The following is a 26382-nucleotide window of genomic DNA, read 5'->3' on the forward strand; positions in this document are numbered from 1 at the left end:
CTACACAGAGACCACAGACACTAGTACAGTATACTGATACTAGTGACAGACAGTAGTACAGTATACTGATATAAAAAACAAATCTGTACGATAACTAATGTTTTTAAGTGTGTGAATGAGTGGATTTTAGTGTTGATGTAGGCAATTAAAGGTGAGATTTAAATCCCAAAATATCTGTTACAAGATGTTGTTCTTGCAACGTCCACTGCATTATACAAGTTTTTAACGTAAACGTAAAGAGATGTCATATTCATTAATTTTTTATATTCTAATGGAGATACTTAGAGAAAAGATGGATGAGGAGTCAAAAGAGAAGAACAAGCTGCAGGAAATGTTTAAATTTCCTCTTGAGTTATGGGCTGGGTCACTGGAGAGTGTGGTCCACAGTAAGTCTGCCTCCGTAAGTTCCTACATGACAGTCTCTGTGTACGCATGTGAGGGAAGATTGTGAAACAGATTTATCAATTTGAACGGCTTATCAAGGACGCAAACAGAAACTGATTTCAGGATTGTGCTGGGCTTATACAACCCCCCAATACATTCCATTCTGGACGTCACATTCATCTTTGGACTTTAAGATCACAAGACGTCTTTATCTTCAGAGTAACCTTTGTGAGGGTCCTCTTGGGATCTGTTCTTCTTTTGTGGTCTGATGGTAGTTTGGCCTGCTTCTTGTTGGAGAGTTTGGGCATCAAGGCAGCATGTTGAGGTGTTTGCTACAGAGGGCGACCAACCTGAGAAATGTAGAAAAAGGGGAGAGGCATAGCGACCCACTTGCTAGCATCACTTTCAGAGGTAAGAGATGACATCAAAAACATGATTGTCTATCCAGCTGTAGGCATGAAAATGTAGGGTCAGATGCAGATTTCAGTCATTAAGACTGTTAGGCTAGTGAATGCTAATTATGGGTCATTTTCACCTCGAACTAGTAAAATTGCATTTGTTTACACAACAAAATGAATAATTTCTCTTTCAATTTAGAGGGATCATATCACTGCAAGATTTTTGCATAGATCTAAGCTTGATTTTTATTTTATTTTTATTAGTTCTAGCATTGAATGAATGAATGTGACGGACACTCGTTTTAGATTACCTCGCAAACTGAGTGGCAGTTCCTCTCATTGTTCCATGTTTCCTGTTCCAGCGCAGGGATGTACAGGAACATGCGTTTGTGAGCATGTGGGATTGATGAGCTTGATGTGTTTTTGTATGCCGAGTTTCCATGGCAACAAAATCCATTTCTTTCTTTAATCATGCTCCTATTTGGTTATCTAAATGATCACAAAACAAGAAAACATTACGATTTTAAGTTAATATTAAGTTAATAAAGATGAGGTTTGTTTTTAGTATGACTTCATTTAGCAGGATGCTGAGAGAAACAATGTAGTTCCTGTCCTGTGTTATTTAGCAGATCACTAGTGATCATTGTCCTGCCAAACTGCTGGAAAATATCAAGGAGAACAGATTTTCTAAATTTAATTTGGATACTTCTTTTGTGACACATAAGAGAGTATAGTATGCTATATAGTTATACCACAGTATAGTTGATTCATTCATTCATTAGCTTCAGTGTTATTTTAATATTTTGTATATATTACCATAGCATTTATTAATATTTTGAATTAGCTTTTTCCAATATATTTGAAGTTTTCAGTTGTAATTACTGTTTTTTTTTTAATATATTTCTATTTAGCTTTATATTAATTTCAGTTGAACCTTTGTAATTTCTGTTCATCTAATATTTATATTTTATTATATTTCAGTTTTATTCCAGTTAACAATTGTTTAGGTTAAATGGATAGTTCACCCAAAAAAAGAAAATTCTGTCATTAATTACTCACCCTCATGTCATTCCAAACCCGCAAGACTTTCGTTCATCTTCGTAACACAAATTAAGATATTTTTGATGAAATCCAAGAAAAAGCAACACAAATGACATCAACCCAGTTGTTATTTGCATTTTCTTTGCGCACAAAAAGTATTTGCGTTGCTTCATAACATTACAGTTGAACCACTGATGTCACATGGACTATTTTAACAATGTCCTTACTACCTTTCTGGGCCTTGAACGTGTCAGTTGCGTTGTTGTCTATGCAGGGTCAAAAATCTCTTGGGTTTCATCCAAAATATCCTAATTTGTGCTCTGAAAATGAACAAAGGTCTTAAAGGTTTGGAACGACATGAGGGTGAGTAATTAATGACAGAATTTTCATTTTTTGGGTAAACTATCCCTTTAACAATAACACCATTAAGTTGTTCATCTGTTCATTAATTCACATTTACTTAATTTTGTTCATTACATTTGTTTACATTTTGGAAAGATTCCTTAAACCGCCTTATCTGTTCATGTTATGTCATATCCTCTTTGTACTGTATCATTACTGAGGGTCATCTCTTTTTCCACCTCTTTGTCATGTGATGAAAAGGCTTCCCCTCATTCTGACAGAAACAGATACTGAGTCACTCTATCCACTCTATAAACAATTACACCAAACAATTGAAGGAAAATCAGGTGTTCTGGCCTTTATTCTGAGTCGAACAAAGAGTAGGTCACTGCATTAGGGCTTGTTATTGTGTCACATCTGGAGGTCACTTATTTTTCTTATTTGTTTTCCCATTTAGTTGCCATAATTCGTTAGATATGCTTTTTTGGTTTTAGTTTCAGACAGCTCGCAGGGAGTTTGATTGACAGGCGTTCTGACCAATCACAACGCCGGCAGAATCTGCCATTTAGTAAAGCGGGTGAAAGGATCGGTTAACGTGCTGTTTCAACTGAGGCGCTACAATGATCACAATTCATTAAAGAGCCACTGGGTTTATCATTTAAATGTTTTTTAAAAATGACAACACTTAAAAGCTGAGACTTTGTTTCATACCTAAAGTAACCTGCTCTGTCTTGCGCCATGGCTTGCCGGACATAGCAACAGTAACAAAGGGGCAGTCCTTGTGAAGAGGCGCTTGCAATTAGTCTGATTCCATTCTAATCTGAGGGATCTCGTGTTTCTTTGTGTGTACATGTGTGTCTTCCGTTGTATGTGAATTTTAGGGAGAGGGAATGAGGCTTGAAGACATAAAATTAGTTGCACTAAGTGTTTTTTTTTTCCTTAGGCACAGTATCAAATACCATCTCCATTTATAGACATCACAGAAGCAAATTATCCTCCCGGTCCAACTGCCAAAGTCCTTAGTTTGAGCTCTGAGTAAGCAACAATACATGCAGACTGTGCAAAAGAGAGAAAGACAGCATGAGAATTTGACTGACTTTGTGCAGAAGGCAAGTGTTTATAAAATGAAAGCTATTGACAGAGAAAAGTGAACTGTTAGCATAGCTCAGTTTGCTTTGTTGCTGCTGACAAAATGAAACAGCTGAAAAGCTGAAACTGTATCTGTATCTGTATTTAGAGATTAGAAACAGATCTAGTTTATGTTTAATACAAACTGAATAAAAGTATCATCACTAAAATCTGAAACTAAAAATGAAGCTAAAATCTCAGTCTTGTTATTTTTAACACATACTTATCAATGCTACGGTTTCCTGGCTATTTCTCAGATTGTATCCACCCATCGCCTACAATCTGATGTGTTTTAAAACACACACTAAATAAAGCCCAGGACTTTGAGGTTCACGGTTAAGAACGTTCCAGCCAGTTTCCGTCACTTTCTGGTGGAGGATGTCATGGCATGCCAGTGTTTTGTTGTCCTCTTCTGGCTTGTGCAAAGGTTTTCAGGCTCCAGGTCTATTTCAGGCAGGCAACAAGGGTTTTCCCACAATGCCACTGATTGTATATCTGCCAGAGGAGCTTGTTTTTGCTTTATTCACGCCTCTTGACATGTACAACCAAAACAGGAAGATAAACAGAGCCCTTTCCTGAGACACTTCATAGCGTGACAGTGGTGATTTGCATGGGTAGAACGCTATACATCGTGCTATCGGTAGCTTACTTGTTTGTGCATGTGACTACTGTTCACAGGTCTCAAAACACCTTGAAAAATGTGTGTCTGCTCATTAGATCAGCTCTAAATTGTCCTTCACTAATACAGGCTCAGTTTCAAGCCTAATATGTGTCCCTGTGGAAATCTTTCATCTGTATTTGTCAGGTGGAAGTTAGTACCCATTGTCCATCTTCCTCTCACTGAAAACATTTTCATCATGGATGTGCTGGAGGCCAGCCACTGCAGAATATTACGTCAGATACACTGTCCTCATATGCCCTGTTCTGATAATATGTTTCCCTTCATCTTTTCATTTCTCCAAATTTGAATAATGAGGCTTTTGATTAAGTAAATATTTATTTTCATTGCTTACAACCTTGCATCTAGATATGCTTTTGAATATGTCAGGATTGCATTTAAATGTTACTTTATGTAAATGTAAAAAACTTGTAAACTTTAGTGTATATCTCATGGAAAACTCAATGACAAATACACTAACTACTGCATATTCTTTCTTTTCTTGTTCTTGTAGGGACAAAAAAGAAGACCAAAGTCATCAAAAATAATGTCAATCCTGTCTGGAATGAGGTTGGTTAATTGCTTCTTACATCTAACTCACAAATATTGATTAACAATTGCTGTAACTATAATTGGATTTATAAATGTTTGCCAAATCATTATTCTGTTCCTGTTTCATCATTTCCTTTTCTTTATTCCAGGGTTTTGAGTGGGACTTAAAGGGTGTTCCTTTAGATTCTGGAGCAGAGCTTCATGTTGTGGTCAAGGACCATGAGAAAATGGGCAGGAATAGGTAAGGTCTCTCTTTCGCTCTCATGTCCTCACCTCTGTTCCTCTTTCTGTTCATACAAGTGTATAAATGCGTCCCTCAGTATATTACGCAAATGCAGCTCCTTTACCGACATAAAACAATTACTCAACAATTCAGCTGGGAGAGCTGTAGAATTTATGGAATGCACCATTGTTTAAATGACTAGTGGCATTAGTGTGGAACGTGGTAAACATCCACTTAATTTGCTGTGCGTTCCCATATTCTCAATATGACCAAAAGTGCTTTCTTACTGGCCTTTTGCTTTATTTAATTTTGAAATTAAGCTCATATAAAACATACTAATTGTTAATTTTTAGGTAACTTTTAGGTAACCCCCAGTTTCCCAGACTTAAATGTAAGTCTGAGCTGCTTAAACTGAAATAAATTTGCACTGATTGGTCTTGAAATATGCCAGTGCTCTTGATTTGTCTCAAGATGCACACCAGTAATGTTTTTTTCTAAGGCATGTTTATAAAAATTACTTTAATGTCCTAATTGAGCTAAGGCCTAATCCTGACTTAGTCTAAGCCCTGTATGTGAAACCAGCCCTTTGTTTACCTATAACGGTAGTCAGTGTCAACCTTATTTAAATTAGGTTTTTAAATTTAAATAGTTTTTAAATCCATTATCACATTATTATTGTTGTCACATTAGTATTTATGTTAAATTGCTTCAATACAATGCCACAACGCTGCATGGAGATTGGGTGCTCCACCCGGAGAGGAGAAGGGGCACCATCATGAGTAGCAACACCATCTACTCTGGCACATATTACACGTTTAACCCAGTAGTCACATGGCCTTTACAGTTCTGTTGTTCATGTGATTGCTTTGGATATATTTGCAAGAGCTGGTTCCTGTTTTTACAACTGAAGAAGGTTTTTGGATAGACACCGAAACGTCTTTTTGATTATTTTATAGTCCAGTGATTTTAATAAAGTGAAATGTTTTGAACACACAGTGCCTTGCAGAAGTATTCATACCCCTTAATTTTTTTCACATTTTGTTATGTTGCAGCCTTATGTTAAACTGCTTCAAATTGCTTTTTTCCCACATCAATCTACACTCCATACACTATAATGACAAAGCACAAAACAGGTTTTTAACAAGTCTGCAAATTTATTAGAAATAAAAAAACTGAAATGAATCTGTTGTATTCATGCACTTATATCCCTATTCTGGGACACTTGAAATTTAGCTTAGAAGCACTCATATCACTTGTAGATGTTACTACACTTTGAGTGGAGTTAAACTGTGGCAAATTCATTTGAATGAGTATGATTTGGAAAGGCACATACCTCTCAGAAATGGTCTAACAGCTGAAAAAATGCATATCAGAGCAAAAACCAAGCCCTCAAAGCTCAGAAACAGGCTTACGTCAAGGCACAGATCTGGGGAAGAGTTCAGAAATAAACTGAGCTGGCCTCTGGCCAAACTGAGCAATTGATGGAGAAGGGGTTATACTGGTTATACTGGTGACCAAGAAGCTGATGGTCACTTTAGTTGAGCTCCATGATCGTATATGCAGTGGGAAGAAACTCACTGAAGGACAAACATGGCGGTATGGCCAAACTCAATCCTCTCCTCAGTGAAGATACATTTTCAAAAAGCACCTAAAGGACCCTGAGACTGTGAGAAACCAGATTCTCTGATGAACCTTCCATGTTTGAACTAAACCATGCACTGCTCATTACATGCAGAGTACCATCCTAAAAGTAAAGTGTGCTGGTAGCAGCCTCATGCTGTGGGGCTGTTTTTCAGCACCAGAGACTTAGGGCCTCGTCAGAATAGAAGAAAAGCTCTGTGCACCAAAATATTGAGATAGCCTTAATGAAAATCCAGTCCAGAACATTCAGAACCTCAGACTGGTCAGAAGGTTCACCTTCCAACAGGACAATGTGCCTAAGCACACAGCAGGAGTGGCTTATAAACAACTCTGTGAATGTCCTTGAGTGACCCAGCCAGAGCCCTGGCTTGAACGCAATCAAATATTTCTGAAGAAATCTAAACATGTCTGCCAGCTCCCATCCAAGCTGACAAAACTTGAGAGGTGAAAAGGTGAAGTGAAGAATGGCAGATAATTGGCAAATGCAAATGTGGAATACTCATACCCAAAAAGACTTGAGGATGTAAAGGTGCTTCAACTAAGTACTGAGTTAAAGGTATGAATACTTATACAATGTACATATTTCAGTGTGTTATTTTTAATAGATCTGCAAAGTTGCCACAAATCTGTTTTTCGCATTGCCATTATGGTGTATGGAGTGTAAATTTATGCATGGAAAAAAAAACTAATTTAAAGCAGCTTAACATAAGGCTGCAACAAAACTTGGAAAAAAGGGGTATGAATACTTTTGCAAGGCACTGTATACTACAAATATGTTTACATATATGTGCTTAAACTGGAACAGCTATTTTTGTGCTTGATGCACTTTAATTGTGTTGAAGTTGTGTTGAGGTCCTAAATGTATACTTAAGTATATTTGATTGTGCTAAAATTACACTATTGCAAGTCAAGAATACTTCAGGTACACTTTAAATATCTTGCATTTAAAGACTGATATTATTCAAAGATCATACAATCCTTATTAATAGTGCTATTAAACACATTTTAAGCGTAATATTAAGAAATGTGCATTGTGCAATGAAATACTCCAGATAAAGTTTCATTAGAATTTTATATCAGTAAGTCTTAAGTGATATGTCAGTAGATATGGTAATGGATTTGAAGAATACTTAATATGAAATAAATGTATTTTAAATAAATCATAGCATAGATTTTTTAAATTATTTTTAGTAGGATTATGCTCTTCTAGGCTGCATTTCATTTGATTAAAAAAGTAACAGTAATACCAGTAATATTGTGAAATATTCTTGCAATATCCTTCTTTTTCTTCAACACGGAAATAAGCTTATGGGTGAAACAGTAAAACTGTTTGTGCTGCAAAGCAGTGTGTTCATAATTAAGTTAATACATTAGAATAATATGGTAAGACACACCAATATCAATATCAAGCAGCAAAACAAGCTGTTTTGTACAGCTAAAAATAACTGGAGACTAGAAGTCAGGCCATAATATTTACAAATGGCCATTTAATATAATTCTATTCTATTTTAATATAATTTGATATAAGCTTGTTTACTATCACTTTTGGTCATTGTTTAACAAAAGTATTCATTTCTTTAAAAAAAATTCTTACTGACGCCAAACATTTCCCAGCATGCACTGCTTTTACTATTGTTTCGAGGCTATTGTTGCCTTTAAAACCGGGAAGCCAATAAAATGTATTAAAATGACCTTCTTGCTCTGAAAATGCTGTCACACTGAAGTGTAATGAAGTCTACATTTATGTAGTGGACAGTTTATTTTACAATTGAAACTTTTACATCAGTGCCGATAATCTACATGGCAAAACATTGATCTGTTAACATTATTTGCATTTTATCTGTTTGATTCTCATCTAAATACACTATACTTAATTAATGCTATTTTAGCATACCACACTTGAATATTGGGTAAAATACACTATATTGGCAAAAGTATTCGCTCACCCATCCAAATAATCAGAATCAGATGTTCCACAGGTGTATAAAATGAAGCACCTAGGCATGCAGACTGTTTTTACAAACATTTGTGAAAGAATGGGTCGCTCTCAGGAGCTCAGTGAATTCCAGCGTGGAACTGTGATAGGATGCCACCTGTGCAACAAGTCCAGTCATGAAATTTCCTCACTCCTAAATATTCCACAGACAACTGTCAGCTGTATTATAAGAACGTGGAAGCATTTGGGAACGACAGCAACTCCGCCACGTAAACTGACGGAGCGGGGTCAGCGGATGCTGAGGCGCATAGTGCGAAGAGGTTGTCAACTTTCTGCAGAGTCAATCGCTACAGACCTCCAAACTTCATGTGGCCTTCAGATTAGCTCAAGAACAGTGCGCAGAGAGCATCATGGAATGGGTTTCCATGGCCGAGCAGCTGCATCCAAGCCATACATCACCAAGTGCAATGCAAAGCGTCGGATGCAGTGGTGTAAAGCACGCCGCCACTGGACTCCAGAGCAGTGGAGACGCATTCTCTGGAGTGATGAATTGCGCTTCTCCATCTGGCAATCTGATGGACGAGTCTGGGTTTGGCGGTTGCCAGGAGAACGGTACTTGTCTGACTGCATTGTGCCAAGTGTAAAGTTTAGTGGAGGGGGGATTATCGAGGTTGGCTGTTTTTCAGGAGCTGGACTTGGCCCCTTAGTTCCAGTGAAAGGAACTCTGAATGCTTCAGCATACCAAGACATTTTGGACAATTCCATGCTCCCAACTTTGTGGGAACAGTTTGGAGCTGGCCCCTTCCTCTTCCAACATGACTGTGCACCAGTGCACAAAGCAAGGTCCATAAAGACATGGATGACAGAGTCTGGTGTGGATGAACTTGACCGGCCTGCACAGAGTCCTGACCTCAACCTGATAGAACACCTTTGGGATGAATTAGAGCGGAGACTGAGAGCCAGGCCTTCTCGTCCAACAGCAGTGTGTGACCTCACAAATGCGCTTCTGGAAGAATGGTCAAAAATTCCCATAAACACACTCCTAAACTTGTGGACAGCCTTCCCAGAAGAGTTGTAGCTGTTATAGCTGCAAAGGGTGGACCGACGTCATATTGAACCGTATAGATTAGGAATGGGATGTCACTTAAGTTCATATGTGAGTCAAGGCAGGTGAGCGAATACTTTTGGCAATATAGTGTATATTATCAGTATAATGAAGGAATTAAATCAAGTCAAATCACCATTATTTATATAGCGCTTTTTATAGTACAGACTGTGTCAAAGCAGCTTTACAGTATTAAACAGGTATATAGTGTGTCAAAGGAACCAAAACCAAATCGTTCTCCACTGGCCAGATGAAATGAAAGCAACAGGAGAGGAGGGAAAGAAAAGGAAGGAAGAGGGGAATGCCCACAGGAAGTGAGTCAGGGCGGTTTGCCATGTCTCCTCTTTCCTTTCATACCTTATCTGAGCCTAAGAATGAAACAGAAGAACAGCAATTTTTAGAAAAAACGCTGGCCAGACAGTGAAAAATCTGTCATCCAGGGTCAGATGCATAGACACGTGTCATCATTGTTTAGCTTAGTAACTGTATGTCTGTGTTTATTTTTATTTCTTGGCATTAATCCCTATCTTTAAATAGAATGACAGATGTTAAATAGCCCTTTGTGTATCTTTACAGGTTTCTGGGTGAGTGTCGAATAGCTCTTCGAGATGTCCTCCACTCTCCCAACCTGGCTGCTTCTTTCACTGTGTCCCTGGTTGACACCAAAAGGAACAGCACAGGGGTGCGTTTCTCTCTTTGTCACTAACCTAAACGTCTGTAAAATTACTTTTACACTGACTGATTGAACAAGCCTGGACCTTCTCTGTTGGTGTTCATGTTTTTCTGAGGTCTGAACCTCCCCTCTCCCTAAAAAAGAGAATATTTTCCATATTAAATTTTCCTGCAATTTAAGAAAGAAGTTTCTGAAGAAATACTACAAGGCTATGTCTTACACAACAGAGTGCCACTTCCTGGCATTGTGTGTGGGTATGTGCAGTATGCGTGGAGGTTGACGTTGGGTGATGGAGAGTGGAAAGAAGGAGAGGGAAAGGTGGAGTTGGTTTTCTTAGCTCCTTTGCATCCGTGTGCTCTTGAAATAGCTGATTCCGGAAATAATTTCAGGAAAGTACATTATAAGGTATCACCCTGACGCCGGTCTAATCTTAAAAACAACTCCAGCATGCTGCTTTTCTTTCCCACACTTCCCAAAACAAATACATCTTCACTCAGAACTTTGATAAGAATTTCAAAACAAATCAATTTGACATTTGCAATGATACACAAATACAAAACATCTACAAAAATAATGAACAAAGAGGGGAAAAAACAGGTAGATTTGCAACAGAAAGAAACGTAATTAGGTGCTTAAAGGAGAAGTTCACTTCCAGAACAAAAATGTACTGATAATTTACTCACCCCTTTGTCATCCAAAATGTTAATGTCTTTCTTTTTTCAGTTGAAAAGAAATTGTGTTTTTTAAGGAAAACATTTCAGGATTTTTCACTGGACTTCAATGGTCCCTCCGATTTTGAACGTCCAAAATGCAGTTTAAATGCAGCTTCCAAGGGCTCTAAACGATCCCAGCCAAGGAAGAAGGGTCTTATCTAGTGAATAGATTGGTTATTTAAACGATGAGCGCCGCCAGCTTCTGATCTCTGTTCTCTTCTGTTCCAGTCTTCATAGGAACTCATTCAAATAGCACCTATTTGTTTTTAACGTAGCTAACGTCGCACATGATCGTACAGAAATCATTCTAATATGCCGATTTGCTCCTCAAGAAATATTTCTTATTATTATCCATGTTAAAGGGGTCATTGGATGCCTATTTTCCACAAGTTGATATGATTTTTTAGGGTCTTAATGAGAAGTCTATAATATATACTTTGGTTAAAAATTCTCAATGGTAGTGTAAAACAACACCCTTAAACTCACTTCTGCTGTAGGTAAAGCTGGATCATGAATAGTTTGCGCAAAAATAGATTATATGTAGATTGGGAGGCGCATTCCCTTTACAAACAAATGTAATCCACTGCATCTTCAGCAGTTCAGATGTCGGGAGTAAATGACGACCATTACGTTCATTATTACATCCAGCAACACAACACCTCAATCACTCAATTCTTGTCTAACTTACATCCCTGCTCCGGCATCAAAACATGGAGGTTGGACTGTTATAACTGATCTTAGGTAAAATGCTCATGTCAATCAACTATCGTGGGAGCAGCCTCTGTGGGTGTGACGCCACAATGACAGGCATCTGAGAATGGCTTGATTTGAAAAAGGGAATATTATTTTTACAGATTAATTAAAAACCACTGCATGGATTTTTACATACACTGCCAACACACATTAATGTTCAAACAACATGGAAAAGTGAACTTAGTATCCGATGATCCCTTTAAGAACAGCTGTGCAATGTGAGTTTTATGACAGCAAATAATTATTTTTTGTTGCATTTTTACATTGTAGTTGCATCATTGCAGACCTTCAATCTGTGTTCCCTTTTCCAGGCCACAGTAACCCTGCAGGTTTCTTACATACCTCCTCCAGGGATGGCTCCTATCTTCCAGCCTCCTCCACAGCCAGAGGCTGTGCACACTCCAGTGGAGCTGGACACAGTTACAGGTCAGTCTGCTAACATAGACTAAACCTCCCACAGTGAGTTCCTTGTTAAAGGATGCTTAAATTATATATTTGTCAACTGAGGGCTGCGTCAATATTACATTACATTCGTGGGATGTGATGAATTTGACTTGTGTATATGTGTAGTTTTCTCATTGGACACTATGGGTGAGGAGGACACTGAGAGCATGCTGATGATGGAGGTGGTGGAAGAGCCTGAACCTGTTCCAGGGCCCCAGGGTCAGGACACTGGGGCCCCTACGGCACCACCCAAAAAGGCTCCGCCAAACTTTAACCATGGCCTTAAAAAAAAGAAACGGCAGAGCAACAAATCCCCCCTGTCCGACAAAGCCCAGGACCTCCAGGTGTGTATATGTGTATCTCTGTATATGTGTCATTAAATCCGCAATTTGCTTTGTCATGTGTAGCAAAATGTAAATATTCCTTAACCTTATTTCCTTAACATGTTTTGTATTTCTGTGTCAGTCTGTCATTATGAACCATTATGAAAAATGGATTTACAAATTGTAATAATCCAATTAATGGTGTTTTTTATTGATCAGTACAGGACTCCCTAATTATATTTATCTGTATTAAATATCAGGCCCTGTCCATTCTATTAATTTAGATGTTCTTTTATTTTCATATGCTTCTGCTTTAAAATAGTGCCACCTTGTGGTAATACAAAGCAGGTGTGTTAAGATCAAAAATTTATTTTGGCTTTGAACTCGTTTATTTGCTTTAGGCAAGACAATGTGTTCTGTGTGTTAATAAAATAAACAACTGAGTATATTTTTTTAAAAATGGATCCAAGGATAGCAGAAAGTTTCATTTTGGCTTGACAATACGACCACAAATAAAATAAATAAATAAATAAATAAATAAAAAATAAAATAAAAATAAAAAATGGAAGTATATTTAAACCACTGGTTTTCATCTCAGGTAAAATATTTGTGGACATAAATAAAATAGATAGCTAAATAAATAAATAAAATCCAACTAACAAAACAATCTATAGTTAATTTAGTTTATAGTAAATAAATACCTTCAGACGGAAGGAGAAAACTCTTCCTTTATTTTCTTTTATTGATGCTAAAGGCTGTGCATCTAATCAGGCTCTTGGTTTAAATTAATTTGTCATTTGGTACAGGCTTGCTAAATTAGGCAGATTCTTACATGGAGATGACATGTCCTTGACAATTTATATTTGTATTTATATTTTTTTATTAGTTTATATACGCTGCCATTCAAAAGTTTGGGATCACTAAGATTTTTAATGTTTTAGAAGTCTTTTCTGCTAATAAAGGCTGTATTTTATTAATTAAAAATACAGAAATAGACAGCAATATTGTGAAATATTATTGCAATTTAAAATAGTGGTTTTCTATTTTAATATACTTCAAAAAAATAATTTATTCCTGTGATGCAAAGCTGAATTTTCAGCATCATTACTCACGTAGAAATCATTCTAATATTTTTCTAATAATATATTATATTGGCAACAGTTGTGCTGCTTAATATTTTTTGGAACCTGTAATACTTTTTTCTCAAGATTCTCTGATGTATAAAACGTTAAAAAGACCAGCATATATATAAAAAGAATAGAAAATAAAATAGAAATCTTTTGTAACAATATGCACTACAATTCAAAGTTTGGAGTCAGTAAATTTTTTCTTTCTTACTTTCTTTGAAAGAACTTAATACTTTTATTCAGCAAGGATGTGTTAAATTGATAAAATGTAATAGTAAAGACTTATATTATTAGAAAAGATTTCTATTTTGAGTAAATGCTGTTCTTTTTAACTTTTTATGAATCAAAGAATCCTGAAAAAAGTATCACAGGTTCCAAAAAAATATTTGGCAGCACAACTGTGTCCAACATTAATAAAATCAGCATATTAGAATGATTTCTGAAGTATCGTGTGACACTGAATTCTGAAGTAATGATGCTAATGAAAATTCAGCTTTGCATCACATAAATAAATTATATTTTAAAGTATATTAAAATAGAAAACTGTTATTTTAAATAGCAATAATATTTCATAGTATTACTTTTTTTATATTCATTTTTGATTACATTAATGGAACTCTGATGGGCATAAGAGACCTCTTTAAAAACATTAAAAATCTCAGTGATCCCAATCTTTTCAATGGTAGTATAAGTATAATAATAATACGAACAATTGAAGAGTTCAGATGCAAAAACCTCTAAAAGCCACTTCAGTCAAAAATGAGATAATGATACTGAGTGAATGTTCTCGACACAGTATACATCCATCTCGCTAATCCCAGCCTCAGCCCAATCAGACGTACTGATACTTAGAAACCTATACATAGGAATCTGATCAAAATGCTTATTTTAAGGAAAAATGTCAGATGGACTTAGAGGCTTTTGCATCTGAGCTCTTCAATTGTAGTAACGTTTTAGATGAATAATAGATGGTTATATCCAAAGATAAGTTAAAAAATAGCTTTGATAATGTCATTGTCAGCGACTGCATTTTTGAAAACATTAATTCGGAATATATTAATATTAGGTACGGCTGCGCATCATTGAGGGAAGGCAGCTCCCTGGTGTCAACATTAAACCAGTTGTCAAGGTCACGGTTGGAGGACAGACAAAGAGAACGCGCATCAGGAAGGGCAATAATCCCTTTTTTGATGAGGTAACAATTTTTTTTCACAGTTTTGATACTGGGGGAATAAAAATTATGTAAATAAGTAAATGCTTAATAAATATGTGCATATATTCTTCACTTTCAGACTTTCTTTCTAAACTTCTTTGAGAAACCTTCAGACCTTTTTGATGAGCCTATATTTATAACCGTAAGTTATACTATGATCATAATTAATGTTGTTGACGATTTTTCATTTAACACAAACCTTTAGTTATCTTCTGTATGTCTGTCCCAAGGTATTTGACTCCAAGTCCCTACGGAAAGATTCTGTCATTGGAGAATTCAAGGTAGATTTGCTCCTATGTCTTATTTTTATTCTCTCTCAATCATTCTTCTCCTAATCATTGTCCTCATTTAGTGGTTTCTTCTCATTTCCAATGAGTTCCAGGATTTCTGTATTTTTATTTTCTTTACTGGTCATAGGCATGTTTTTCTCCCTCTGATCTCTCATTTTCAGAGCACATGCGTGTGTTATTTCAGACTTTGTTAATAATAGTGCTAATTTTGTTTCCTTTTTTGTCTTTCAGCTGGATGTTGGCATGGTGTATAATGAACACCGTAAGTACCACGTAGTCATAATGTGATGTTAATTGCTCTTTTCAAAAGCACCATTTGATTGTGTCTCAGAACAAACAAACCTCTGGACCTGACACTGTTATGAGTCTCGAGTCGAAGTGAAATTCAATTAAGCTTGTAGCCTTTAAAATTGAACCTATATTTACATTTATCATTCTTTTTTCCTATTCCGCTGAACAGGACATGCTATTCTCAGGAAATGGTTGTTGCTGGCAGATCCTGATGATCTTTCTTCAGGGGCCAGAGGTTATTTAAAGGTCAGCATGTGTGTGCTGGCTGCAGGTGATGAACCTCCGGTAAGTGAGAGGTAGACTGAGCATGTTAACAAATCGAACCTTGTTGTATAGATTTCTCTCATTGTTTTGAAAACATGTATGCTGTGTGTCAGATGGATAAGAAAGAGGGTCTGGAAGAAAAGGAGGATATAGAGGGGAACCTGTTGAGACCGGCTGGTCTTACACTGACAGGAGCCACGTTTACTCTCAGAGTGTACAGGGCAGAAGACCTGCCTCAGAGTGAGTATCAAACACGTCTGTGTGTACGTGTGTGTTTTCTGTTTTACATGTTAATCTGCTCTTCCCCTTGGACAGTGGATGATGCTTTTATGGATGGTGTCAAGCACTTGTTTGGATTTGAAACTAATCGAAAGAACCTGGTCGATCCATTTGTGGAGATCAGTTTCGCGGGAAAAACGGTACATCTGTTTTTGTAATTAGTTTAATCATGAGGTTTTAATGGGTTGCGGAAGAGGTACTGATATTATATTTTCATTTCTGTAGATCAATAGCAAGATTCTGGAGAAAAACGCCAACCCTCAGTGGAACCAGAGCCTCACTCTGCCTATCAGGGTAAGGGACATACACTCACCTCACAGAGCAACATAACATGTCCTTTAATAGATTTATTAACAGTCTGTTTTTCACTCCAGTTCCCATCCATGTGTGAAAAGCTGAGGTTACGTATTTTAGATTGGTGAGTTAAAGTTCTCTTCCTTGTATTTAAAAAACTAACCACCATATATCAGTATCGATTGCTTCATTTCTGGAAAAAAAAAGTGTTAACTTAAATGCATTCTCATTCTTATTCTCTTAGGGATAGAGCCAGTCACAATGATGTCATTGGCACTACTCACTTATGTATTTCCAAAATCTCAGCCCCTGGTGGAGAAATTGAAGGTAGGCTGTGTAGTGTACAAATTGTTGGTTTAAGGCCGTTGCTAAGTGGTAGTGGCAAATCTAGGGGGTTCCTGTCCTGCTTTAGAGCTTTTGTACGCTCGATACCAGTGGTTCTCAACCTTTTTGACTCCAAAACCCACAAAAACATTAAGTTTCAGGATTCTAGAAGTTTTAAGAGCTGTATGTTCTTTGAGGTTCCCAAAGATTTTAATATGATTTTTTAAAGGGTCATGAAACCCCCCTTTTTCAGCACTGGTTAGTTCTCACCATAGTTTTGAAAAATGCTGCAAAAGTGGGCGTGGTGCGCTGTGGAGCAGAGGGGAAGATGGGAGAGAGTCAACTTCGGGTTTAAACTGTTTCATTTCGCTCCTATTGAGTTAACAACACAAATAAATGCACAGGCATTTGCACTCTGCATCGAAAACATATATATGAACGTGCTGTTGCACCTCTATTAACTTTTAAGGCTTATTTTGTGGCATTTATAATCCTTTTGATAGGTTGCGTTAAGGAGTTGTAAAAAACGCTATTACACTCACCTTATGAATGAATCGCGTTTGTGCCGAACTCTACTTACAAAGCAAACAAAAACAGTCTCCTTTGATCCATTAACGTTTCTCTCAGTTATTGTATCCAGTCTCACAGTCTGAAGCATCTGTCATAGCAAATCAACACGCGCTGTCATGAATAATTAGGATAAGAACACGTGTCACCAACGTGTCACCGATGTACTATAATCCATTGCCACGTCACAAACTGTGACGTCAGCACAATGTAGATTTTAAACCCGGAAGATGAAAATAGATCAAAAAGCTCAAAATTAACCAGTTTTCTCCAACAGTTAAAATTAATGGATGCTAACATTGTCATATATGATGTGCAACACAAATACCTCTGCTCAAATCTCAGAAAAAGTAGTCTGGGGTTTCATGACCCTTTAATGACTTTTACTGTTAAATTACTGGATAAGGATTGAAGGAGAAGTTCACTTCCAAAACAAAGATTCACACATAATGTACTCACCCCTTTGTCATCCAAGATGTTCATGTCTTTCTTTCTTCAGTCGTAAAGAAATTATGTTTTTTGAGGAAAACATTTCAGCATTTTTCTCCATATAATGGATTGATATGGTGCCCCGATTTTGATCTTCCAAAATGTTAAAATGTGGCGTCAAACGATCCCAATGCAGTTGTAAATGATCCCAGCTGAGGAAGAAGGGTCTTATCTAGGGAAACGATCGGTTATTTTCATTAAAAAAAATACAATTTAATACTTTATCTCAAACGCTCGTCTTGTCTTGTTCTGCTTGAACTCTGTATTCTGGCTCAAGACAGTTAGGATATGTCGAAAAACTCCAATTGTATTTTTTCCCCTCAACTTCAAAAATTGTTTCAAAATCGTCCTACATCATTGCAGAAGTTCCGACCCAGTCTATGCAAATTGAACATGCAAAGAAGATCAAACACCCTTAACAAAAAAGGTAAAACAGCGATATAGGGCGATTTTGAGGTTGAGGGGGAACATGAGATGGGAGTTTTTTGACATACCCTAACTGTCATGAACCTTCATTTTTACTAATCTTCATTTTTACTAGTTTTAGTTTATTTTCATGCTTATTTCAAATCATTTTAAGTCATCTTTACATACCTTTGGAAGTTTGTTGAAGACCCTAATGGGCCCCGGCTTCCTCCTGGTTGAGAACCACTGCTCTACCATTTAAAGAATTTATGATGAACTAAAATCATTAAACATAGCTGCTGAACAATGGTAGATACAACAGTTGTCAGTTCCCAGAGCAAAAGCTTATTGTAATCAGTCCTTCCCAAAACATGCATCATTAGTTGAGCCAGAACTTGACACATTGGTTCTTTCAAGCGAACAGCAGTGTTTGTGCCACAGTGATTGCCACACTCTGTGGGAAGTTTAACAAGTAATTAATTTGTAATCTATTTAGCTATTATAGGTGAAAGTAACTTGGCATCAGAAAAAAATGATTCAGCTCTAAGTGCATCGATGAGTTTCAAAGACATCACATTGGTTCAATGTTGTGCTGGTTCCAGTGTGACTCTAATTTTTGTTTGCTTGCTGTTTTGATGTCTTGATTTTTGCATACTGGTAATGAATTGGCTGTGAATTGAAACTAGAGAATTAAATTAACACTGCTTTTTGGGAAATGTGGTGTAAAATTGGCTTGTGTGTTCTAATCTGAATTAGAGGCGAGGATGACACAAACTACAATTTTCAATTTTTTTTTTTTTTTTTTAAGTTTAGCATTTATTTGAGTGCCAAAGGAAGCATAACAGTTCAAGATTATTATCCAGCTTGGTTGACAAAATTGTAGTATTGTTGCATTGCATTGGTTTCAGTGTGTTGGCAGTTGGATGTTGGATTCACCATCTTTTGTAGAGTGAGTTTGGTATGCAAATCTAAGTCTATGCCTGGTGCAGAGTTGATTTAATAAAGACCTGTGCATGATTCAGCTTGTATAGCATCATTTATTTTTCAGTTATCCTATCCTTATTGTGTCTCAATTTTTATTTCTTTATGCTCTCAGATGAGTTTCCTCCCCGGACCTTCCATGGCATCAGTATGTCTCTCTGATCTCAAGTCTGTGTGCTACCCTTCCCATATATCACACCCATGTCAGGATTAGTGTTACTTTGGGCTGTAGTGCTTTTTTGCCTGTGGCTTTATTATGCTGACATTTATAGAAGTTGTCTTCTATGACTAAATGAAAATTTATTTGCTTTCTCAAGAAGCAATATGGCAGTATGGTGGTTCATTTAAATGTACAATTTGCTATGTATTTTTACTGCTCCTAAAGTTCGATGTGACCGCTGTGTGTCTAATTCTTGATTTTCTTCATTTTAAGTGGATGACAGTATAGGTTTTCTTCCGACCTTTGGCCCCTGCTATGTCAACATGTATGGGAGCCCCCGAGAGTTCACAGCTTTCTCAGACCCACATGAAGCACTAAACTTTGGAAAGGTGAGATTTACTATAATTTTACTATATTTACTAAATGTATATATATATTTAAAGGTGAAGTCCACTTCCGAAACAAAGATTCACATATAATGTACTCACCCCCTTGTCATCCAAGATGTTCATGTCTTTCTTTCTTCAGTTGTAAAGAAATTGTTTTTTGAGGAAAACATTTCAGCATTTTTCTCCATATAATGAACTGCTATGGTGCCCGATTTTGAACTTCCAAAATGCAGTTTAAATGCGACTTCAAACGATCCCAAATGCGGTTGTAAATGATACCAGCCAAGAAAGAAGGGTCTTATCTAGTGTAATGACTGGTTATTTTAATGAAAATAATACAGTTTATATACATTTTAATGGCAAACGCTCATCTTGTCTTACTCTGCCTGGACTGTTTTTGTTCCAGTTCGTGACAGGATATGTCGAAAAACTCCCATCTCATGTTCTCCCTCAACTTCGAAATTGTCCTATATCGCTGTTTTACCTTTTTTGTTAAGGGTGTTTGATCCTCTTTGCATGTTCACTTTGCAAAGACTGGGTCGTTACTTCTGCAGCGATGTAGAATAATTTTGAAACAATTTTTGAAGTTGACGGAGAAAATACTATTGGAGTTTTTCGACATACCCTAACTGTCTTGAGCCAGAATACAGAGTTCAAGGAGAGCAAGGCAAGACGAGCGTTTGAGAATATAAAGTATATAAATTGTATTATTTTTATAAAAATAACTGATCGTTTCGCTAGATAAGACCCTTCTTCTTTGGCTGGGATCGTTTACAACTGCATTTGGGATCATTTGAATCATTTAAACTGCATTTTGGAAGTTCAAAATCGGGGCACCATATCAGTCCATTATATGGCGAAAAATCCTGAAATGTTTTCCTCAAAAAAATCAAAAATCAAATCAAATCACCTTTATTTATATACCGCCTTTAACAATACAGAATTGTGACAAGGCGACTGTACAGTATTAAATAGGAAATAGTACGTCAACAATGCAAAAGGCAACAGTAAACACTCAATTTTCAGGTAAAGGTAGTTAATCAAATACAACAAAATAAAATACAATATTGTGTGAAGATAAAGTGTCCCCAACTAAGCAAACCAGAGGCGACAGCGGCAAGGAACCAAAACTCCATCGGTGACAAATGGAGAAAAAAAACCTTGGGAGAAACCAGGCTCAGTTGGGGGGCCAGTTCTCCTCTGGCCAGACACAGAGGACTCGCCAGGTCCCGTGGTCCTGTGCGATCTTCACTGGGGATCCGTCTCTGGGGCTCATCTAGTCGATGTGGTCTCCGCTGACATTCAGTGCTGTAGAGGTCATCTCTAGGTGCTGATCCACCGTCTGGGCTGGGTACAGACTGGATCCAGAGGACTGTAATGACCATCTAATCTGGATCTGGTGGTTAAGGTGACCTCGGCATAAGAAAGAGACAGACTAATATTAGCGTAGATGCCATTCTTCTGACGATGCACTGAGTACATCGGGTGTTATGGGAAGTGTTCCCGGTTCCGGTTGACCTAATTAGTGCAGCCTAACAATCCTTTAATGGATTTGAATAATAGAAATGTGTTAATGTGTTATGTGTAAGCAAGGTTAAAGAGATGGGTCTTTAATCTAGATTTAAACTGGCTGAGTGTGTCTGCGTCCCGAACAGTGTTGGGTAGATTTCTGTTCCAGAGTTTGGGTGCTAAATAAGAAAATGATCTGCCACCCGCGGTTGATTTGGATATTCTAGGTATTATCAAATTGCCAGAGTTTTGAGAACGCAGCGGACGTGAGGGACTATAATGCGATAAGAGCTCACTCAGGTACTGAGGAGCTAAACCGTTCAGGGCTTCATAAGTAATTAGCAAGATTTTAAAATAATTCTTAAATAAATAATAAACATAATTTCTTTACGATTCTTTACGATCTTGAAAGACAAGGGGGTGAGTACATTATATGTGAATCTTTATTTTGGAAGTGGACTTCTCCTTTAAACATTGATATATAATATAAAGCATATGTATGTATGTGCGTGTGTGTAAACAGTTTCTTAGAGCTTGTTTGTTAATGTTTTTTTATCTTCGTATTTTTTGTTTTACTACATTTTTTTTTAAATATTTTTTTGTTTAAACAACTTATTTATATTCAAATTTTTGGCTTCTAAACATCAAAATTGTTTCATATTCCTGTTTTCTAAATATTATAGGAAAAACAAGAAAACAATATCTAAAATTATTTATTTATTTTTTTTTATTTTATTCATACTTTTATGCTTTTAAACATCATAATAGTTTTACTGAATTACAGTTCGTTTTTTGTATAAACAGCTCATTTTCATATTTTAATTTTAAAATCTTGTATACATATTCCTCAAATCTAGCTTGGCAAATAAAGTGGCATAGCATACTCCACACTCCCCTTTTTGATATTTATCTATACTTATAGCTGACTACAGACTCTTAGTTAGTTATGTTTGATTATTGACTTAGTATTTTTTAGCTGTTTTAGAAATGAAGTTGCTATGTGTGTGTTTTTGATCTAGGGAGAGGGTGTGGCCTATCGTGGACGTCTACTTTTGGAGGTCATTACAAAGCTGTCTGATCAGGTGGATCAAAAGACTGACGACATACACCCTGATGACCTGCTGGTGGTTGAGGTGAGATCACAGTTATTCTGGCTGGGTTTAGCACCAGACATGGGATCATGTGACACAGGATGGATCATTTTATAGAAGTGAAGGACTTGGTTGTATTTTGTCAAACAGAAATTCATGCGGAAGAGGAAGTTCTCCCTGTTTGCTGCCTTCTACTCGGCCACTCTTCTTCAGGATGTGGATGATGCAGTTCAGTTTGAAGTCAGTATTGGTAACTACGGCAACAAGTTTGACAACACCTGTCTGCCTTTGGCCTCCACCACTCAGTTCAGCAGGGCCGTGTTTGATGGTGAGAAACCACCTAATGATTTATACTAATTTTGGCTAAACATTTTACATACAGGTGGATATGAATAACTGGTTGTCTGTTAAAATGTGTAATATTTCTTGTATTTTTTTAATAAACATCCTTTAAGAGAAATTAGACCTGGTAACTTTAATAGATGAACATATATTATTCGTTTTTTCATATATAGGTTTTTAAGAAACGCTTATTAGGCAAAAACACATTAAACTTTAACATTTTATAATGTTCAAAACTTTTATAGTGTTACATAAGATTTGTATTTCAAATTCAGCCTCACCATCATAGAATTAAATTATTTTAAAATATATGAAAATAGAACAAAGTTATTTTATATTATAATTATATATTTTTTATGTTTTTACTGTATTTTTTTTGTCAAGCATTTGAGAAACATTTATCAAAAACAAACTTTTTAACGGTTGTGAATACTATTTTAGAAAATAAAAAGATTGAAGCATTTTATTACATGAAATGACGAAAATGTTTTATTTTAGATATTATTTGGATCTCAACAACTATGAGCCAATGAGTGACATTCACTCAAGTACAGTTGAGGTCAAAAGTTTACATACACCTTGCAGAATCTGCAAAATGTTAATTATTTTACCAAAATAAGAGGGATCACACAAAATGCATTTTTTTATTTAGTACTGACCTGAATAAGATATTTCACATAAACGACGTTTACATATAGTCCACAATAGAAAATAATTGTTGAATTTATAAAAATGACCCTGTTCAAAAGTTTACATACACTTGATTCTTAATACTGTGTTGTTACCTGAATGATCCACACCTGTGTGTTTTTATTTATTTATTTTTTGTTTCCACCAATGAGTGTATGATTATGATTTGGGGATTTTCACACTGAAGACAACTGAGGGACTCGTATGCAACTATTACAGAAGGTTCACTGATGCTCCAAAAGGAAACCCAGTGCATTAAGAACCTGGGGGTGAAAACATTTAGAATTTGAAGATCAGGGTATCTTCTGTAGCTTCTGAAGGGCAATACTGAATAAACAAACAACAACAAAAAAATAATAATAATTAAAATAATTTCTAATTTAGTCAAAATGTACACATCTTCATTCTGTTCAAATGTTTACACCCCTGGCTCTTAATGCATGTTTTTCCTTCTGGAGTATCGGTGAGTGTTTGAACCTTCTGTAATAGTTGCATATGAGTCCCTCAGTTGTCCTCAGTGTGGGAAGATGGATCTCAAAATCATAGTCATTGTTGGAAAGGGTTCAGATACACAAAAATGCTGAAAAACCAAAGAATGTTTGGGACCTGAAGGATTTTTCTGAAGAACAGCAGGCAGTTTAAATGTCCAGGACAAACAAGGGACTCATGAACAACTATCACTAAACAAAAAAGCACAGCTGTGGATCATTTAAAAAAAAAAAACACATTTAAAAAAAACACAGTATTATGACCTAAGCTGTATCTAACATGACTTCCACGGTTTTACATGGTTTTTTAGGTTGCCATTACTACTACCTGCCATGGGGAAATGTGAAACCTGTGGTGGTCTTATCTTCAGAGTGGGAGGATATCGGCCCTCGCATAGAAGCCCTAAACATGCTACTCAGCATAGTCGACCGACTGGTGAGGAACATAAACATTTAAGATACGACTCCAAAATATATCAAAGCACAATCAGTTATAACTGCAACCTAATATTGTTTTTGCTGTTCATTATAGGAGTCAAACCTGGAGCAGGTTCAGCTGACGCTCAAAGCAAGTAGTGACGAACAGGATTTGGAGCAGAATGTTATCCAGCTGCTTGATGATGTCATAGCTGACTGCAGGTGCAGATGTTCTCTAGTGTTTTATGAAGCTGTAGCACGTTCACTATAACAAACTAAAGTGTCCATGTGTGTGTGCTGTAGTGAGGAGCTCCCTGAGTTAAATAAATGGCCCTGTGTGACTGCACTGGATAAAGCTCTGAGGAATCTGCGCAAGATTAACATGCAGCAGATAGTGCAGGCCGCCCTTGCGCTCAAACATGGACCAGAGACTGAACTGAGTGCAGTGCTGGAGCAGGCGGAAGACTGGATCCAGAGACTACGCCAGCTCTCTGAGGAGGTGAAAGAGATGTGGCCTTAATGTCTAAAGCTCTGTTTCCACCTAAAGATGCATTTTCACTGATCCAATCACAAGTGGCCAAGAGGCATTTACACCTAGTGTTGAGAACCAAAAAATGAAAACTCTGTCATAATTTGCTTACCTTCAAGTTGTCTTCCAAACCTGTAAGAATTTCTTTCTTGTGTTGAACACAAAAGAAGATCATTTGAAGAATGTAAACAAACAGTTGACGGTAATCTTTGACTTCCATAGTATTTTTTTTTTCATATTATGGAAGTTGATGGCTACCATTAAGTGTTTACAGTTAGGTTAATAGGCATCTGTCTTTTGTGGGTGTTGAACACATTTGACCGTATGTGATCCTGGACCACAAAACCATAAGTAGCATGGGTATATTTATAGCCAGTCATACATTGTATAGGTCAAAATTATACATTTTTATTTTAGGCCAAAAATCATTAAGATATTAAGTAAAGATCCAGTTCCATGAAGATATTTTGTAAATTTCCTACCATAAATATATCAATATAATTTCTGATTTGTAATACGCATTGCTAAGAACAACTTTAAAGGCGATTTTCTTAATCTTTTTATTTTTTATTTTTTTTGGCACCCTCAGATTCCAGATTTTCAAACAGTTGTATCTTGGCCAAATATTGTCCTATCCTAACAGTACAAATCATACATCATCTGAAAGCTGAATAAATAAGCTTTCCATTGATGTATAAATCTCAATTTAAAAAAATTGACCTTTATGACTGGTTTTGTAGTCCACGGTCACATATGAACATCTACACTATGACAGCAATGCAGTCAAATACATTTTTGCCTGCTTCTGGAAGTGGTCAATAATGAGTTCAAAACATTTTAGATCCCGTTTACAATTGTATTTAGTGTTCTTCATTTGAGATCGGATCTGCAAAAAATATCTTTATACCAGGTGTAAACAGAGCCTAAATTTCTTATTTTATTAGATTTTATTTATGATGATTTTCTGCTGCTTACACCTGGTTCAAATAATAACTCCATGAATTAAAAAAAATGAAAATCTTGAAATGAAAATTTACTTTCAGCCCCAAAACAGTCTGCCAGATATAATAATCTGGATGCTTCAGGGAGACAGACGAGTGGCCTACCACAGGATCCCTGCCCATCAAGTTCTCTTTTCCCACGGTTACTGTGGAAAGCATTGTGGCCAACTTCAGACCGTTTTCATGAAGGTAAACACAATATTTGGAGGCAAAGCACATACTAACTACAGTACACATGATGAATGGAACCGTAGGGGCATTGATAAATCTTTCTATCTCGCTGTGTAATGTTGTACTCAGTATCCGCAGGAAGACGGGGGATATAGTAAAATCCCAGCTCAGCTCAGGGTCAAGGTGTGGTTCGGACTGACTGCTGATGTCAAATCTTTTAACCAGTTTGCTGAGGGCAAACTCTCTGTGTTTGCAGAAACGGTGAGTGGGTTAAATATTATATATATTTTTTTGTGTGTGTTTCCCAAAAATGAAAATTCTGACATTAATTACTCGCCCTCATGTTGTCCCAAACCCGCAAGACCTTCGTTCATCTTTGGAACACAAATTAAGATTTTTTAAGTAAAATCCGAGAGCTTTCTGACCCTGATTATAGAGCAACACAACTGACACATTCAAGACCCAGAAAGATAGTAAGGACATTGTTAAAATAGTCAGTGGTTCAACTCTCGTGAACGCACGTCGAAGACTGACTCAGAAGAAAATAAATAGTTAAATAAAGTCGTTATTTTTGTTTTCTTTGTGCACAAAAAGTATTTTTGTAGCTTCATAAAATTAAGGTTGAACCACTGATGTCACATGGACTATTTTAACAGTGTCCTTACTATTTTTCTAGGCCTTGAAAGTGGTATTTGTGTTGCTGTCTATACAGGGTCAGAAAGCTCTCAGATTTCAATAAAAATATCTTAATTTGTGT

General features: G+C 36.6%; 1 protein-coding gene across 11 annotated transcripts in view; it reads left to right on the forward strand.

The window, feature by feature from the left end:
• dysf (dysferlin, limb girdle muscular dystrophy 2B (autosomal recessive)) overlaps positions 1-26382 on the forward strand; it is a 108573-nt gene that overhangs the window by 7271 nt on the left and 74920 nt on the right. For 5 of the 11 annotated variants that reach the window (XM_051114079.1, XM_051114081.1, XM_051114086.1 and 2 more), the window contains exons 1-25: positions 381-795; positions 4466-4521; positions 4653-4744; positions 9985-10090; positions 11859-11973; positions 12118-12335; positions 14508-14636; positions 14734-14796; positions 14885-14935; positions 15176-15206; positions 15405-15520; positions 15613-15739; positions 15815-15918; positions 16004-16072; positions 16153-16196; positions 16317-16399; positions 18954-18986; positions 19272-19387; positions 21916-22029; positions 22138-22315; positions 23819-23943; positions 24040-24146; positions 24228-24423; positions 25497-25643; positions 25755-25886. In XM_051114079.1, coding sequence (XP_050970036.1) covers positions 702-795; positions 4466-4521; positions 4653-4744; positions 9985-10090; positions 11859-11973; positions 12118-12335; positions 14508-14636; positions 14734-14796; positions 14885-14935; positions 15176-15206; positions 15405-15520; positions 15613-15739; positions 15815-15918; positions 16004-16072; positions 16153-16196; positions 16317-16399; positions 18954-18986; positions 19272-19387; positions 21916-22029; positions 22138-22315; positions 23819-23943; positions 24040-24146; positions 24228-24423; positions 25497-25643; positions 25755-25886 — 2646 coding nt within the window. In that variant the 5' untranslated portion in view covers positions 381-701. Of the gene's footprint in view, positions 1-380; positions 796-4465; positions 4522-4652; positions 4745-9984; positions 10091-11858; positions 11974-12117; positions 12336-14507; positions 14637-14733; positions 14797-14884; positions 14936-15175; positions 15207-15404; positions 15521-15612; positions 15740-15814; positions 15919-16003; positions 16073-16152; positions 16197-16316; positions 16400-18953; positions 18987-19271; positions 19388-21915; positions 22030-22137; positions 22316-23818; positions 23944-24039; positions 24147-24227; positions 24424-25496; positions 25644-25754; positions 25887-26382 lie in introns of those variants that run through there. The other 6 variants (XM_051114083.1, XM_051114087.1, XM_051114084.1 and 3 more) reach the window with 3 other exon arrangements.

The sequence above is a fragment of the Labeo rohita genome, chromosome 7 (assembly GCF_022985175.1).
Source record: "Labeo rohita strain BAU-BD-2019 chromosome 7, IGBB_LRoh.1.0, whole genome shotgun sequence".
Classification (NCBI taxonomy): Eukaryota; Metazoa; Chordata; class Actinopteri; order Cypriniformes; family Cyprinidae; genus Labeo; species Labeo rohita.